Below are 17,988 nucleotides of genomic sequence, written 5' to 3'. Positions count from 1 at the left end.
TATGCGCACACATGCTCATTTCAGGGGTGCATTAGGGTGTCATCATGACACTCTTGCACCTTTGAAATTATTCTCAATTTGCGATTAGCAAATTGCGAATCGCAATTGGGGAATGACTTCCCATTCATTCCTATGGTCCTCCTGGCCCATAGGAATGAATAGGAAGGTATTCCTTAATTGCGATTTCGCAATGGGCTAATCTCAATTAAGGAATATTAAGAATTCGCAAAATATGTGCGAATTTTTAATTACATCCCATTTTGCAATTCTCAAATGGCGATTCTCAAAAAATCGCTATTTGAGAATCGCAAATACGGTTTTTGATACATATGCCCCTAGCTGACTTAAGCCATCCCACTTTCAGTCTGCAAAAGCCATTGTACCATCAGGAAGTACCCTTTCTGAGTTGTGTCAATGTTCCCTGATGGACTCTGTAAGGTCTGTTGCTCTGTTTCCCTGAGTGGCATTCGGACAGAAGAAAACCCAGGACACTGTCAGCCAGTCATTACCTGTTTCCCATGGAATGGCCCAGGAACAGCATAAGATGTGTGAGTCAATCGTCCTCATGTGGCACTATAAATTGTGCTCTCTAGATCTACTGATTCTCTACTTTGATCTTAATCATACTCAGACTGGACCTAAGCTGGAAGCTTTCCTAGTGATTTGAACCTGTCTAACTAAGTACCAGGTACTATGCACTTGAAAGTACCTCAGATTGACAGTTTTCTAATTCATCACTCATGTTCAGTCCTGACACAGTGATTTTCCTTCATGTCTTCTCCTCCCTTTCCTAGTCACTCAGAGATGTCACAAAGTATGGGCAACAAATACACTTTTGAACAGTTTAAGACTGCATTCCAGTGTAAATTAATAATATAACCCACGATCAAGCAATAATTTGCTCTTAACAATTGGTAAGATTGTAGTTTAGGTTTTGTACCGCACTTAAAGTATGTTTGGGGTGCAGGCTTTATAATGTAAATTATCACCACAGGGCGCAAGACATGTTGATTGGCTGTAATGCAGGACCTGTGCTCTCATTTGCACAATGAGTGTGCCTCATGCACCTGTCATACAGTGGATGTGATTAAGTCTAAGCATGGCACTGGGATAGAGTCAGAGATGACTAAGTCAAAGCAGGTATAAAATGTTTTGATAGTTGGTGTGTTTGTGTCTGTGTAAATGTGCATGTCTCCCTAGTTACACATGTGCATGAGGGCATGCATGTGTGTGCAGGGTGTTGTGAACTCCCGGCTTTACCAGCTACGGCAGGGGTAGGTGTTTTTATGGGCCTCTTCTGTCTGCAACTCAGCAGACAAAAGCTCCTAATTAAACAAAGACAGATGAGTTGATAGGAAAGGGAAAAAAGGATGGAAGGTTATTATGAAGGATGAGTGAAAGGCTGCATGGGTGGGTGGGTGAAAGGATGCACGGGTGGGTGAAAGGATGGGTGAAAGAGTGGATGGATGAAAAGGATACATTGGTGGGAGAAACGATGGGTGGAAGAAAGAATGAGTGAAAGAATGCATATGTGAGCAAAAACATGGGTGAAACAGTGTATGGGTGAAAGGATCCGTGTGTGAGTGAAAGGATGGGTGAAAGGGTGGATGGGTAAAAGGATGCATGGGTAGATGAAAGGCTGGGTGGATGAAAGGATGTGTTGGTGGCTGAAAGGATTGGTAAAAGTGTGGATGGGTGAAATTAATTGTGAGTGAGAGAAAGGATTGGTGAAAGAATGAGTGTGTGGGTGAAAGAATGGGTAAAAGAGTGGATGGATGAAAGGGAGAAAGGATGCATGGGTGATTGAAATAATAAATGAAAGGATGCACGGGTGAGGGAAAATTTGTATGAAAGGATAGATGCATGAGAGAATAGGTGAAAGGATAGATGGGGAAAGGGTAGATGGGTGAAAGGATGCATGGGTGGGTGAGTGAAAAGATGGATAAAAGGGTGGATGGGTAAAGTGATGAGTGGGTGAATGAAAGGATGGATGAAAGGTTTGATGTTTGAAAGTAACCTAAGGTGAAAGGATGGGCGAAAGGATGCGTGGGTGGATGTAATGATGCATGGGTGGGTGATTGGGTAAAAGAATGTGTGGGTGAAAGGATGGGTGAAAGGGTGGATGGGTGAAAGGATACGTGGGTGGATCAGAGGACCATGGGTGTGTGAATGGGTGAAAGGATGGATGGGTGAAATGATTGGCAAAAGGGTGAGTAAGTGAAAGGATGGGTGAAAGGGTGAATGGATGGAATGGTGAAAGACTGAATGATGGATAAAAGAATAAATGGGTGACAGGATGTGAAGGAAAAATGGTTGATACATGGATAGATGTTTGGATTGAAGAGACAAGGTAGCTCTCATAGGGAGGGTCACACTTGCTTGCTTTGCTTTCTTAGTTCAATCAGAGCTTTGGTTCAAAGTGGGAGATATTTTAATTTCCTGGCTACTCCCTTCTGTGTGTGCATGCAAGTATGTGTGATGTTCTGCTATGCCTCCCTCAGGTACAATGTTGACGCTGGCATACAAGTGGTAGTTCTTCTCATGTTATGGGCATCCATGCATGAAGGTGACCACCCTTAGCATAATGCTGGCTACAGCATAATGGTGATAAGTCATGGCATATTTCGGTATCCATTACATAACTGCCAGCAACTTCTTACAATGTGGCCCTGGCATAACAGTGGTAATTCTTAGCACATGATACTGATTGCAGGCATGAAATAGTGGCATATGGGCATGACAATAATAATGTTTGGGTAAATAAAACTAATTTCCAAAAATAAAACCTCATGTTTGATTGAAAAATGTGTACATTATTGTAAAAAGTCAGCCTCCCATTCTTAGTCACTTAGAGGTGGCATAGTGATTAAACAAAATTGTGCTAATGAAAGTGTGAGACTGCATTAATTGTTATAAATAGAAAAATAGTATTCCTTGTGTTTTTGATGATTCAACTGCACATAGATAGGTAAAGCACTCTTTATGAAACGTGGTTCACCCTTCTGGAGATTTGGGTGGGACCCCAACAATTTTCTCATCACTCTCCCTGAGGTGATGAATAACCACCATCCCAGACCAGAGAACCACACTGGGCTCATCAGATATGTACATTTTGCACTCAATGGCAAGCTGGCGCTCTATTAGAGAAGTGGTTCTGAAATTGTGGTTCACATCTCTCCAGTAAGGCGGTCTGAGCCAGTGGCACAATCCCGGTGACAAGTTCAGTTCCATACTTGTGTTTGACAATGTTGACCTTGTAATGGGGCTAGCGTAATGAGTGTCAAGGTACATCATGATTGGCTGTGTTATGTATCCTGTGCTCTCAATCACAGGACAGAGGCTGTCACACAGCAGGTACCAGAGGGAGGCACTCTAGATAATATATGGGAAATGAAGTCAGAGAAGACGATATTGCAGCAGGATTTGGTTAAAGAGCCTTAATTGTTTATGTGTGTAAATCAGGGAACCTCCAGGGCCAAAATAAGTGCTTTGTTTTAATATAAGCCCCCGTGTGGGCTGTGTTCTGAGGGCTAGTTTTTCTAGTAATGCAGGGGTGCCCATGCAGCATCCCCCAGCCCCTGGGGACCCCACTTTCCCAGGGCTATTGAATTAAATGAATGCGTGGCTGCAGCCCTAGGGACCACCACCTCCCCGGAGCTAAATGAGACAAAGGCGGGGGCCACGTGCCTCCCTACAGCCCAAGGACTGCCACCTCCCAGGGGCAACTCTCTAAATATACATGCGGGGGCTGTGTGGCCCCTGCAGCACAGGGGACCACCACCTCCCCAGTGCTTAATTGCATTGGAGGGGGCCATGCAGCCCCCCTTATGGAGCCCTAAATGGGCCCACTCCAGCAATGACCATGGGACATTGCAGTTTGCTGATGCTTGGTAGGTGTTCTGCTCCTGCCAAGTCATAGCAAACAGTGCTTTGCTTTCAGCAAGTTGGAGCAGAAAATGCTCTTGCTTGCTGGAGGTGGAGCATGCCTGTTTCTATGCCCACTGTCAAGTGAGCAGGAAAACAGACACATTGCTTTGAGATTCAGGGTCCTGCATGTTAGCAGATCCCTGGGTCTCAAAGTAAAGTCCACTCCAGCAGGAGGCGGGGAGCTGGCAGGGACTACGGTGGCCTTCAGGATCCCGCCAGTCCCAAATAAAGTATAAGTGATATCATCAGTGATGTCACTGACAATGTCATGAGTGATGTAATATATGAGGTCATACCCAGTGAACTGTATGGGCATAAGTTATAGTTAGCTCAGGTAACTATAACTGCTGAATTTCACTGGTTTTGTACAAGTGAAATCTGAGGCTAACTATAACACCCCTGTAACTTTTGTTTTTTTCAGTGAATTTCTAAGGTGTTTTTTAATTTTATTTCCTGCCTATGACACCCCAGTAACCTTAGTTTTATCAGTGAATTTCTAGTTTTTTTTTACAATTCTATTTCCTAACTATAATGTATGTGTAATATTTGATTCTTTAAGGGAATTTGTAAGGTTTTTAAAGTTTTATTTCCTAACTGTAACCACTAACCTTTGACACTGAGTGTATGCGTGTCCTGGTGGGTGTATAGGCTTGTAAGTGGGTGTGAGGAGAGAGTATGAGTTGGACTGTAAGTGGGAATATCAGTTTTTGAGTGGGTCTGAGAGTGGGTGTGTGAGTCTCTGAGAGGTTCTGTAAGTCAATGTATGAGTCTCTGAGTGCATCTGTGAGTGGGTGAGAGAGTATGCATGATTCTGTAAGTGGGTGCATGATCGTCTGACTGTGTCTGTGAGTCGGTATATGTTTCTGAGTTTGCCTGTGAGTGGGTGTATGAGTGAATGGGTCTGCGAGTGGCTGTGAAAGTGTCTGAATTGTTCTGTGAGTCGGTGCATGAGTGCTTGAGTGGGTTCTGCTCATTTTCTGTAGGCCTGGGTGGAGCTCACAGAGTTTAACTCCGTGGATTTCTGCAGAATTACCGAAAAACTCTACCAAATTCTGTGGAGTTCCATGAATAGGCAGAGTATTGCTCAGCCACCCCTAGTGGCTGAGGGTCATTAGAGGCTAAGATCCCCTATTTTTCTCACTAGTTATTCCCACACAGTGGGATTGCTGAGACCTTGTAGGAGGTACCGTCCCCTTTCTCAACCACTCTGTAAACGCACATCCTGTTGGGGGATGAACTCTCCTTGGATGCTGAGGGTCATTGGGGTCCAAGAACTCCTATTGTTGACAGAAGTAAGTCCCTCACAGCAGGAATGGTGAGACCTCGTCGGAGGCCCCACCCCTTTCTCAACCACTCTGCAAAGGAGCTTCCTGGCACATTGCTGGTTGGGGGATGTGGTCCTCTTGGCTGCTGAGGGTCATTGGGGCCAAGAACCCCTATTGTTGCGAAAAGTAAGTCCCCCACAGTGGGATTGCTGAGAGGTCTTTGGAGGCCACGCACCCTTACTCCACCACTCTTCAACTGCACCTCCTGGTGCTCTACTGGTTAGGAGCTTACTTCCTCTTGGAAGCTGCAGGTCCTTAGGCGCCAAGAAGCCCTCCTGTTACCTCTAGTAAGTGTGACACAGCGGGATTCAAGGGAGCTGGTCGGAGGCCCCACACCCTTTCTTCAAACATATATATATAAACCAAAGCTAAAGCAAACAAGACAGATGTGATATCCTCAAGTACGTCACAATCTGACTTGAGTTCAGCTCCGGATAGTGATTCGGAGCGGGAATCGGCGTCCAATCAGGGCAGGCCGAAGCATACGCTAGATGAGGAGCTATCTTTTTTATGCGAGGAGAGACGGCAGACTCTCCGTCCCCGCACGCAGAAAACAAACAATGGCCAAACAAGAACTGGACGCGAAGACAACGGCAGAAGGTAAAACGTAACAGAAACAAATCGCAAGAAAAGAGGAGGGTGGAGGAAATGAAAGTAGTTATACCAACAGATACCAACAAAACGATTGTAAATTTATCGGATATGGTACTGAGCGACAACGACACAAGAATATTAAGTCTGGGCCTAACGTACTGTCCTGCAAACAACTTTAATTATGGAAGAACAAGACTAGATATATTTAAAAGCACTCGAAAATTAAAGCTGCAAAAATATAATCTGCTCAATCAAAATATTGGGAAAAATGACTCCGCCACGACAGTGGGAACAAGAGCTACAAATTCAACAGAAGTCTCACAAACCGACGATTCATTCCTTAATGAGATACAGGAATTATGGGACCCACAACAAGTCGAGGACCTGTCTGCCCTAGCTCAAGATGAATTAGATGAACCTCCTGTTGAGTCTAACAGTATGCTGACACCAATTGGACATCCTCTAACCCAATTCAAACCAAAGTCAACATTCAATCCGGTCATGTTAAAGGACTTGATTGATTTGTTTCATGACCAGATAACAGATCAATTGAAGGAGCTTAATATAAAGACATATAGAGGCAAACCCAAATTCAACAAAGAGAAATCGGATTATATTGCTTTGATGTCAAAACTAAAGAAGAATAACAAAATTGTAATCCGTGCCTCTGACAAAGGTGGGAACATTGTATTGATAGCCAAAGACAAGTACACTAAAGAAGCTTACAACCAGCTAAATGACAGAACCTGCTACACCAGATGTAATGGAACTGAATTGAAAACAATGTACACAATCTTTTACAAAAATTTGTCAACATGGAAATCAAATAATTTGATCACTGGACAGGAATTCAAATTCCTAAAGAACAATTTTCCTGTGGTACCCACTATTTACTTCCTGCCCAAGATTCACAAAGACTCTGAAAATCCACCCGGAAGACCCATTATCTCTGCGAGGAATGGGTGTCTGGAACACACATCCCATATGTAGATTGTTTTCTACAGAGTCTGGTGAAAGCCCTTCCATCGTATGTGAGTGACACAAGTGACTTTCTACGGAAAATTAGAAATTTCATATGGAAACATAGTTTCTTACTAATTGCCCTTGATGTCAGCTCACTCTATACTAGTATTCAACATGCAGATGGTTTGAGGGCACTTGACTACTTCTTGGAAACATCAATGGGTAATTTGGTGAACCACAAAAAGATGCTACTTGACATGGTTGATTTCTGTGTAACAAACAATATTTTTATGTTTAATAACCTTCTTTACAGACAACTAAGAGGTTTTGCGATGGGGGCCAGCTTCTCCCCAAGCTACGCATGTTTACACATGGGCTGGTGGGAGGAGCTGGCCCTTATGACGGAACACAAGGAGGTCATGACAACTAATGTCAAGCTATGGTTGCGCTTTATGGATGACCTATTTATCGTATGGGATGGCAGTTTAGATAGAGCTAAGTAATTTGTACAAGCAATCAATGTGAACAACTTAAACCTGCACTTTACTGCCAACATTAGCGCTACCTCAGTGAGTTTTCTGGATACGGAGGTTTATGTTGAGAACAACAGGATTGAAACTAAACTCCATCGTAAGGAAACTGCTGGGAACTCAATGCTTCATGCAAGTAGCTCCCATGTAAAACACTTGGTGAACAGTATTCCCTACGGTGAGATGCTCATGCTTAGGCGGATTCACAGTAAAGACAGTGATCTGCAGGTAGCCCAACATGAAAGCAAACAGAGATTCAAAGAAAGGGGATTCTCTGACAGTATCATAGACAATGCCATTAAAAAGTCAATGCGTAAAAACAGGGTTGAGCTACTAGGTGAGACAGGAAGCATGACTGACATTACAACAACTGAAACAGAAATAAACAGTGAGGAAACTGAAAATGAATTCAGAATTATTGTCCAGCATAGCCAACATCGTAAAAAGGTCAAATCTATAATAACCCGGAATTGGCCTTTGATTCTAAGTGAACCTATAATAGGCCCTAGACTACCTAAATGCCCTCTATAACCTACAGCAGTGGTCGCTCCATGAGAGATGAACTGGTTAGAACCAGCCCGGAAGTCAAACCCATACTGCCTTTTTTAACTGCAAATCATGCAAAGCTTGCCAACAGGGTGAAAACAAAACTACATATATCACTCCATTTGACCAGAAAAAACATAAGATTGGCAAGCTACTCACATGTAAAACCGAGTATGCGGTTTATGTCTTGTCATGCCCTTGTAATCTACTTTATGTAGGGAGCACAAAGCTCCAAGTTCACAAAAGAATATTACAACATCTAAGGGCTATCAATAACTAAGACAACACTTACCCAGTGGCACGACATTTTAAAGCCAAACATGACTCCAAAAGCAAAGATTTGAAATACTTTGTAATTGACTCTATTCCTGCTAGTAGGAGGGGCAGTAACAGAGAAGAAAACAGCGCCAAATGGAAACTAGGTACATCTAGAATTGAATACAAAACAGCCTTTCGGCCTTAATGTTACGGAGGATCATTTTACATGTCTATAAGAATATTTCCCAGACTGTTGACAAGTGTCATTATATGTTTTTACATTAGGATTTTTACATTTCCGTAAGAGTTATTTGTATGGGATTTTATAAACTTGTGGATTTTATTGTTATACTTATTAACTATTTATGAATGATCTAGTGACCTTTTATACACATAGTTATTTGTTACACATATGAATATTTAAGCATATTTGATCTATTATAGATTGTATTGCATTTGCTTATTTAATATTTATTATTTATGTATCCAAATATTTATGTGTGTAGGGTTCATGGTCCTTTCATGGTTGATAGAGGATATTTTATCTCCAGCCCTTATTAATGACGATTAATACCAATATTACTTCACATGTTTTTACATCTAGCTCTCAGGTATTTATACCGCTATCCGATAAGGTCTTGTCTTGATCTGTGATTGATAACCACCATTTGAAAAATTGCTAGGCAAAATTGCTATACAATTTTATGCACTTGCACTTTATTATAGTTCGTGAGTCAATTGGTTTGAAAGGGAGGAACGCTGGGGCTCCAGTGATCCACACACCTCTATTATTGGTCATGAAATTTCTGCCAGTAGAGACTTAATGTATTTATACAGTTATCAATGGCGCTACATTGCCCAAATGAATCTCCTTGATGGTGTCATTATTTGTCAAAGAAAATTCTCTGAATACATTTTAAATTCACTTTTGCACTAATTTTGCACATTTTGCACAATTCTACTTGTTTTACATTGGATTAAATGTGGAGACGTGCTTACAATGAAGAACACCATTTGGGGTGCAGTAATGATATTAACATTGTATTCTTGTTTTAACAAATTGTAAAATAAGTTTCAACAATAGAGGCTTCAATGCAAATTTTGCACATCTGAACTTCAAACGTAACAATGGTAAAAAGAAAACAGATTCGTAGTTCGATGAAAGTCTGTCCTTTATTTCAACTGACTTTGTATGCCTCAGGCACCAATGATTATGTCCGCATATTCACGTTATTTAAACCAATGTATGTGTTTGCACTGTGTCATGTGATCAAGGCCCGTGGGAAGGGCTGAAATGCGTCATGGCGACTTCTTGCTCGAAATAAAACTTTGCACCAAATCGTGGTCCGTATCCGTTGTCTGCTTGCGAAACAACACGCAATTGAAGCGGAGTACCTGGATATATATGTAAGTTACTGTACTGTATCATATGCGATGTTTTGCACTTTGTATTTGCAATTTGCACTATCAAATATGTCAGGGCTGCTATACTTGATCCATTGGAAATTCAATTTCCAAGAAATTAAAACGCTAAGAAATGATGATGATTTTTTGGAAAGGGCATACAACGTGCACTATGCATTAATGACACATTAAGTTCGGTAAAGGTGCATTTATGCATATTACATGCTGATGTAATAATATATTATATAGGCTCAGCACGATTGATAAATAATGTTTATCATGATAATAAGTATGTAACTATGTAATAATAGTATACATATATCAAATCACTTTGTTTGCACTAGCACCTTTTATGATTTTTTGCACAGTCACTATTAGATGCTCTGTCAGCTCTTTCAACATACTGATTCTATGTGGTGACAATCTTGTGGTTTTTTTGACACATAAGCAAGTATTGTATAGGCATCAGCAGATATCGTTACTTAGCAGGAAGTAACGCTATTAAGATGTATTATGGAAAGTACTAACTTGAAATAATTATTGTGCTGAGGAATATTTTAAAGTTTGAAAATGTAATAACTTAAAAAAGTACAATCGCCTTTTCATATATTTGTATAGTGATTATTGTTAGTGTCAGAAAAACCTATTTAGAAAAAAGACTAGGTATGTAGTCTGTTGTTGAGCTTTAGTGAGCAATGGGAGGGATTTCTCTCTCAGGAAGTGACTATTTATTCACATTGTGGTTCCTGGCAAGTCATGTGATCAAGACTGGGGTGACCTAGTCGAAATGCGTCATGCTGTGGGATATTGCAATAAAGCACAAATAATCCAATGATACGCTGTGGTCTGCACCTGATTCTGCATAAGAATATTGCTTCAGGACTGTGGTTTCTTCATTGACTATTGGTGGAGTACGGCTGTCTTCGCTCAAAAACGGACCCTCTCCTTTAAAGTGGCTGATCGGTTGTAGTCGACATCGCATCTGCGATAATTTGCGTAAACCCGGAAGGAGTTTTTCCCGAATCAGTCCCCCTCAGCCGATCGACGAGAAGCTCGAGCAACAGGAAACCGGCCTTAACCGTTTTTGGAGTATCCAAGGGCTCTGCCGGTTCCGAGGAGTCGGAGGTCGCCATGAGCCAGTCGGGGCTCCGAGAGCGGTAAGCTGGGTGATTTTATTTAATCGGCAGTGAGGGTGAGGAGATAGTATCTACAACGATTGAAACAGCGGACTAAACCTACGTTTATCCTGACGTTTAAGTGTGCATAACGAACTATTTGCAAACAAATACGCTGTTATGGCAACCACAGCGGACAAGCTACGGGACCGTGAGGCTGTAGCTGATGCCTTATTTTCAAATTTACAAGGACAGTAATGAAACAAGCCCTGACAATGACACCAACTTAGGGAGCAATAATGATGTTAAAACTATGTAAAAAAAACTAGAGAAGCTGCTACGTACAGAATTAACGAAGTGGTGGGAGAGAAAATCTTTAGAGAAATACAAAGAAACAGGAAGAGTGCCTCGGGGTTGAGGGTACTTATTGCACCATCCTTTGAAAACCCCAACCCCCTCATGTTAAGAGAATGGGCAACAAATAATTTAGAGGCATCCATGAACATGGTTTCAATACTCATCAAATATGCTGAGATCGACAGGATTGAAATCTTAAAACAAATCGAAATACTCAATCAGCAATTGGATGTTTCTGATCAACAGGACCTGATTAAAAAAACTAGAGGAGAAATCAAAACGCGCCTTAACAAACATGAGGAGGTGATTAAAACTTGCAAAATGTTTAAATTTGCTCGTGACAAGAAAGATTATGAGACGGGCCGCGTTTTCACGTTCTCTAAAAAGTTTGACACGGTTAAAAAGCAAGCATTGGGCACCAAGCAACCTGAGACCTCTCTTTCCAATCCCATTCATATTCCTTCATCAGATACAGACATAAGCTCATTGGCAAGTAGCACAGATTCAGAAACTGAAGGATTGTCAGTACAGCAGGCACAGGCAATGACAAATTTTACCCCATCAGAGGAATTGGGGTTTATAATAGAAGATCGGCGCCACACACTGCGACCGAGACAACAGAAGAAAAACGACACAGGAGAAATGAGCGCCGCAAACAAAGGAGGAAAAGGAAGAGGCAATAACAGAGGCAGGAGAGGGAGAGGGAAACAGTGGCCCCAACAGTAACAGAGACAACACTTTGTACCAATACTGTGATTAATCTTACTGAAATCGACCTAAATAAAGCGGAAACACAATTGCTATCATTGGGCCTGTCTTCTGTCCTAATAATGGGTTTAAATATGTACAAGCACGTATTGATGTCTTTAAGTTTATGCAGAAACTTAAACTAAAAAAACATTTCAGATTGGCAAACGTAGAAGAAAGGGCTACTACCATCATTGCTTCAAATCAACCTAGTAAATCTCTTCAAGCCTCCGATTTCACAACATTTAGATCCATGAATGCTTTGGCTGATAATGTTGACATTACTAGCACCCAAGAAGTAATGCATGAAATGGGTATTGCCAGTATAAGTGCAGGTAGCAGCCCTTTTCGCCCTCCTTCCATGTTCATTCCCCTTATGCCTAAGGACGCTATAGATACGTTTAGCGACATGGTTGTAGATGATCTTAAGAAATTAAACCGTAATGTGATGCATCAACAAAGAAGAAGAGGTTATTCTGAAATACAATATTCTAAACTCATGCAAAAGATCAATAGTAATGGCAATATAATCGTCAATAAGGCATTTAAGGGAGGGAACATTGTTCTTTGGCCACGTGACGCATATATGAAGGAAGCAGAAAAACACTTAAGTGATCAGCTGTGTTATAGAAAAGCCTCATTTCAAGAGCTAATAACTATTAAAGACATGGTTTTTAAAGAACTAGCCACGTGGACAAGGGATGGGCTATTGAGTAAATGCGAATACGAATTTCTCAGAAATGATTTCCCTATTACCCCAACTTTATACTTTATCCCTAAAGTACATAAAATGGTAAAACCAGCACCTGGTAGACCAATCATTTCTGCGCAAAAACGCCTATTTGAAGCCATGTCTAAATATGTGGATTTTTTTCTACATGATTTTGTGGAAAATCTTTCTTCATATATTAAAGATACGGGCCATTTCCTTACAAAAATACGGGAAGTCAATTGGAAGGAGGACTATCTTTTTATAGTGATGGACATTTGTTCTCTCTATATTAGTATACATCACATAGATGGTCTTAATGCTGTTAAATGTTTTTTAGCTAAGAGAAGTATTCAATTTTACAGACAGAATGCTATGCTCCTAAAAATGATTGAGATGTGCCTAATGAATAATTAACTTTTATTCAACAAAGAAATATATCAACAGTTACGTGGGGTGGCTATGGGGGCATGCTTCTCTCCCAGCTAGGCGTGTTTGCACGTGGGCTGGTGGGAGGAGCATGTCCTCAAGCACACCCATAAGGAAATGTTTGACAATCATGTGGTAAAATGGTGGCGATTTATTGACGACGTATGAGTCATTTAGTGAGGAACAAAGGAATCAGCACTAAGCCTGGGCAAAGCACTACGCTACTCTCACATAGTTTGCGAAGTTTGCGCTACTTCGCACTACACAAATTGCACGTAGCACAGTGCAAACATGCGTAGCGTAGCTTTGCGTAGTGCAGCGGTCATTTTTTGCTTGCTCGCGGTCCTCAACATCAAGTTGGCGACCGCGAGAAAGCAAAATGACATCCCAGCGAGACTTTTTCCTTGTTCACGATCAGCAACATCAAGTTGCCGATCGCAAGCGTGGAAAATAAACATCTCGGCGAGATTCTCAACGCGAGGAGGTCAGGTTTCTCATTGCGAGTGGTCGCGTATGCTCGCAACCGCTCGCGATGAGAAACTACCAGTCTGCGTTGAGAAAGCTGCCGCTCGAGTAAAAATCTACTCGAGCGGCAGAAAACTACAGCTCGCACTGTGCAAGATGCCATTTTTAATGATTGCACAGTGCCGGATGCTTTCCGCACTGTGCAATCATTGAAAACGGCATCTTGCACAGTGCGAACAGGGTACTACGCAGTTCGCGAAGTGCTACGTGTAGCTCGCGAAGTGCGAAGTGCACTTTGCGTAGCTTCGCGTAGTGCTACTTCGCGAACTACGCCCAGGGTTAATCAGCACTAGAGTTTGTCAATAATATCAATGAAAATGAACTGAACCTAGAGTTTACTGCCACCATTAGCAGGGAAAGAGTTGAGTTCCTTGACGTGGAATTATATATTGACAATAACAATATTTAAACAAAACTTCACAGAAAAAAGTACAGCAGGGAACTCGATACTACATGTCAACAGTTGTCACCCCGACACCTGATAAAAAGTATTCCGTATGGGGAATTTTTAAGGATTAAGCGAATCTGCAATTCTGATAGTGACCTTGAACAGTGCCAAGCAGATTCACTACAAAGATTTTTAGCGCGAAGATATAAACTAAAGGAGTTACAAACTTCATTGAACAAAGCCAATAATTCTAGCAGTACACTTGATGAGACCAGTGTTGATGCTAGTACTGTACCATTTACATTAGGCAAGGAGGAAAAAAATGGGGAAAAAAAACAAAAGCGTGAAGAGGTAGTCAGATTAATAACTACATATAGTCGACAGGAAAAACAGGTCAGAAATATTATTAACAAAAACTGGCCAATACTCAAAACTGACATCACTCTTCCTCCTATACTACCAGAAGAGCCCTCTATTACTTTTAGGAGGGCACCATCTATGAGGGACGCATTGGTCAAGACCAGTCCTTAAGTTCTAACATCCACACACTGGCTCTCCAACAGGAAAGGGTTTTTTAAGTGCAGCTCTTGCAGAGCCTGCAAGTTTGGGGTAAATAAAACTGAGTTTTCTGATGCCTTTGCCAATATTCCGATTAAAATCAATGGAATGTTTACATGCAAAACTGAATTTGCAGTCTACCTATTGGAATGTTCTTGTCACCTACAATACGCAGGCAGTACTAAGCTGCAAGTATATATACACGTATTTTACAACATCTACGAGCTATAGTAAACTCCGACCCCAGCTACCCAGTTGCTAGACATTTTAAATTGGCACATAACAATAATTTAAACGACATCAGCTATTTTGTAATTGATGCAGTATCAAGGTCAATAAGAGGAGGCAATAGAGATAAGAAATTGAGGCAACTAGAATCACGATACATCTTACAATTAGATACTAAGATGCCCAATGGTTTGAATACGGGGGAAGATTTACATAATTTTTTATAACAACATTTTTTTTAATTTGCATTGACTCCCCCTATTGATGTAATTATTAATGGTACTGAATCCACCATTTGTCTCCTACAACTAAAACAGTGACCAATAAAGAACCACTAATATATCTTTCTGACAATTTTTATATTTTGTTTGATTGATTATAGGTTGGTTTTTATCCCTGATCTTACCTTGTTTTTCCAGATCTTATCGGTTTTAACTAGGTGTCTAAAGGGTTTTTAATGTTGGAACTGTTGTAGACAGTATTTAATTACATCAATTATATTTATTCTTGAATTTTATTTATTGCAATCTTTGCACCTCTTTACAAACTGTTATAGATTGAATCATTGATCAGACATCATTGCTCTTTTTGCACTATTGCGTATTTGCACACACAAATCTTTGTAAGTTACTGTACTGTATTATATGCGAAGTTTTGCACTTTATATTTGCAATTTGCACTATCAAATATGTCAGGGCTGCTATACTTGATCCATTGGAAATTCAATCTCCAAGAAATGAAAACCCTAAGAAATTATGATGATTTTTTGGAAAGGACATACAACGTGCACTATGCATTAATGACATATTAAGTTCGGTAAAGGTGCATTTATGCATATTACATGCTGATGTAATAATATATTATATAGGCTCAGCACGATTGATAAATAATGTTTATCATGATAAGTATGTAACTATGTAATAATAGTATACATATATAAAATCACTTTCTTTGCACTAGCACCTGTTATGATTTTTTGCACAGTCACTATTAGATGCTCTGTTAGCTCTTTCAGCATACTGATTCTATGTGGTGACAATCTTGTGGTTTTTTTGACACAGAAGCAAGTATTGTATAGGCATCAGCAGATATCGTTACTTAGCAGGAAGTAACGCTATTAAGATGTATTATGGAAAGTACTAACTTGAAATAATTATTGTGCTGAGGAATATTTTGAATTTTGAAAATTTAAAAACTTAAAAAAGTACAATCGCCTTTTCATATATTTGTATAGTGATTATTGTTAGTGTCAGAAAAACCTATTTAGAAAAAGGACTAGGTATATAGTCTGTTGTTGAGCTTTAGTGAGCAATGGGAGGGATTTCTCTCTCAGGAAGTGACTATTTATTCACATTGTGGTTCCTGGCAAGTCATGTGATCAAGACTGGGGTGACCTAGTCAAAACGCGTCATGCTGTGGGATATTGCAATAAAGCACAAATAATCCAATGATACGCTGTGGTCTGTACCTGATTCTGCATAAGAATATTGCTTCAGGACTCTGGTTTCTTCATTGACTATAAGAAATAAGAAAATAAGTTTTTTCCTGGTTAACTTTTATAACAATGATTTTAGTTCATTGCCAAATATATATTTTATAAATCTTTTTAACTTTATTACTACTTTGGAATCTAGGCACGACTTTGATGAAACTAGCGGGTTTGTGTTGGGAGGTGATTTTAATGCAAAACTTAATGCGGCTTGTCTACCCATGGGGGAAAGTAGCTTTGGTTCTGGGTGTCAAAGGGGAGTGGAATTGACTTCCTTTTTGAATTCACATAACCTGGAGAATGTAATGGATATAATGGCTAATTGTTTGTCAACAGTTCCCCTAGTACCTACATTCAGAGGCAGAGATTGTTTATCAATTATTGATTATATTTTTATTTCTCCTTGGTTGGCTGACCGTATTAGTGAGGCTATAGTAATTCCCATGTTTCAAGGGGATCATAACCCCATTAAGGTTTGCCTAAAATCAATCCACCGCCATGTATATAATAAGGAATGTGGAGCTAGGAACCTCTCCATATGTTCAAATAATCTTAGATTAAAATGGAGGGGTATTAATATCAAGGGGACTTTTCAGACACTGGTTAGAGATAACTTACCCCTCTTCTTTTCTTGTTTGTCTGACCTAAATCCAAATCCTGAGGCAGTTGAGGATTTTGTTAAGATTTGCTCAGCCTGCCGAGCCCAACTTATGACCTTGCGGCGCATATTCTCGGATGGCCCGAGATTGTTTGATCATGAGTGTTCTCTAGCCAACCGCGACTTGCGGCATGTTTTATCTTCCTGCCCGAGGAACCCGACTGATGTGAAAAATGCTAGGATTCGTTACAAACTGGCCATTACGAGAAGGAAGGAGGAGATCCTAGAAGAGCGTTGGGAGGTGTTAGCGCGAACTGCTGATCGCGGAAGGGGGGATGTCTTTTGGGCCGCGGTCAAAGACTTGTGTTGCTCAGGCCAGCTTTTGACCCCAATGGACTGCACCATTTCTGGTGCAGCCTGGGTGGACCATTTCTCTAAGATTTATGCCGCACCGCCCTCAGTAACAGCTACCCCAGTATTCAACCACCCCACGTGGGTAGAAATATCATTATCGGAGGTGGTAGAAGCTATCACCCAGAGCGCGGGGAATAAGGCCCCAGGCCCGGATGGCCTCTCTATTGATATTATTAAATCTTATCCTGATTTGTGGGGCCCTCTATTGTTGAACGTTTTTTTAAGTTTCAAAAGAGAAGTTTATTGAAATTTAAGCACAACAGAATTATAATAAAACAGCATGGATAAAATCAACTAAAATGGAGTATTGTCATACGGGAGGGGAGGAAATAAAGAAATAAGGGAAGGGAATAAAAAGGAAAAGGAGATTGTCAGTGAGTAGAGCAAAATATATACGCAAAGAGCATAATTATTACTGTATAAAACGTATGCAGAGAAAGTATACAGATACATTGGATATATAAAGACTTCTCCAATAACAATGTATAAAATACTTAGAAATACAAAACATTGTATATGTATAGATGCATAAAATCAACAGAAATATGTTCAGGGAGGATTGGGAACTTCTTCTGTACGAGGATTGTGTAAGGGTAGAGAACGTGCAACTTCATTTAAAAAGTTCGTGATTGGTACCCATAATATATTACGTTTAATAGCAAGTGTAATGGGATATACATAGGCCCTATCTAATCTATGGTGATAACAAACCCCATACCACCAAGCTTGAAAAGAAACATTTGAGGCATCCTTCCAAGACTTAGTGATTTGTTGAAACGCCACAGCTATAAGTAGATCAATAATGGAAGTATTTGTAGTGGAAGAGGACCATATGTCGTAGAGACTGCCTCAGAAAATATGTGAAAGAGTAAAGGGGAAATGTG

The 17,988-nt window shown here is 40.5% G+C and overlaps 1 protein-coding gene across 1 annotated transcript in view; it reads left to right on the top strand.

Moving 5' to 3' along the window:
• LOC146831445 (histamine H3 receptor-like) overlaps positions 1-5,042 on the top strand; it is an 87,803-nt gene extending 82,761 nt beyond the window's left edge. Inside the window, exon 4 of the mRNA XM_085603915.1 lies at positions 4,911-5,042. Within this exon, the coding sequence (XP_085460041.1) occupies positions 4,911-5,042 (132 nt within the window). The remainder of the gene's footprint in view (positions 1-4,910) is intronic.
• The last annotated feature ends 12,946 nt before the right edge of the window (positions 5,043-17,988 follow it).

This window comes from Triturus cristatus, chromosome 5_1, assembly GCF_964204655.1.
Source record: "Triturus cristatus chromosome 5_1, aTriCri1.1, whole genome shotgun sequence".
NCBI lineage: Eukaryota > Metazoa > Chordata > Amphibia > Caudata > Salamandridae > Triturus > Triturus cristatus.
This window is presented reverse-complemented; position numbering and strand designations above follow the sequence as displayed.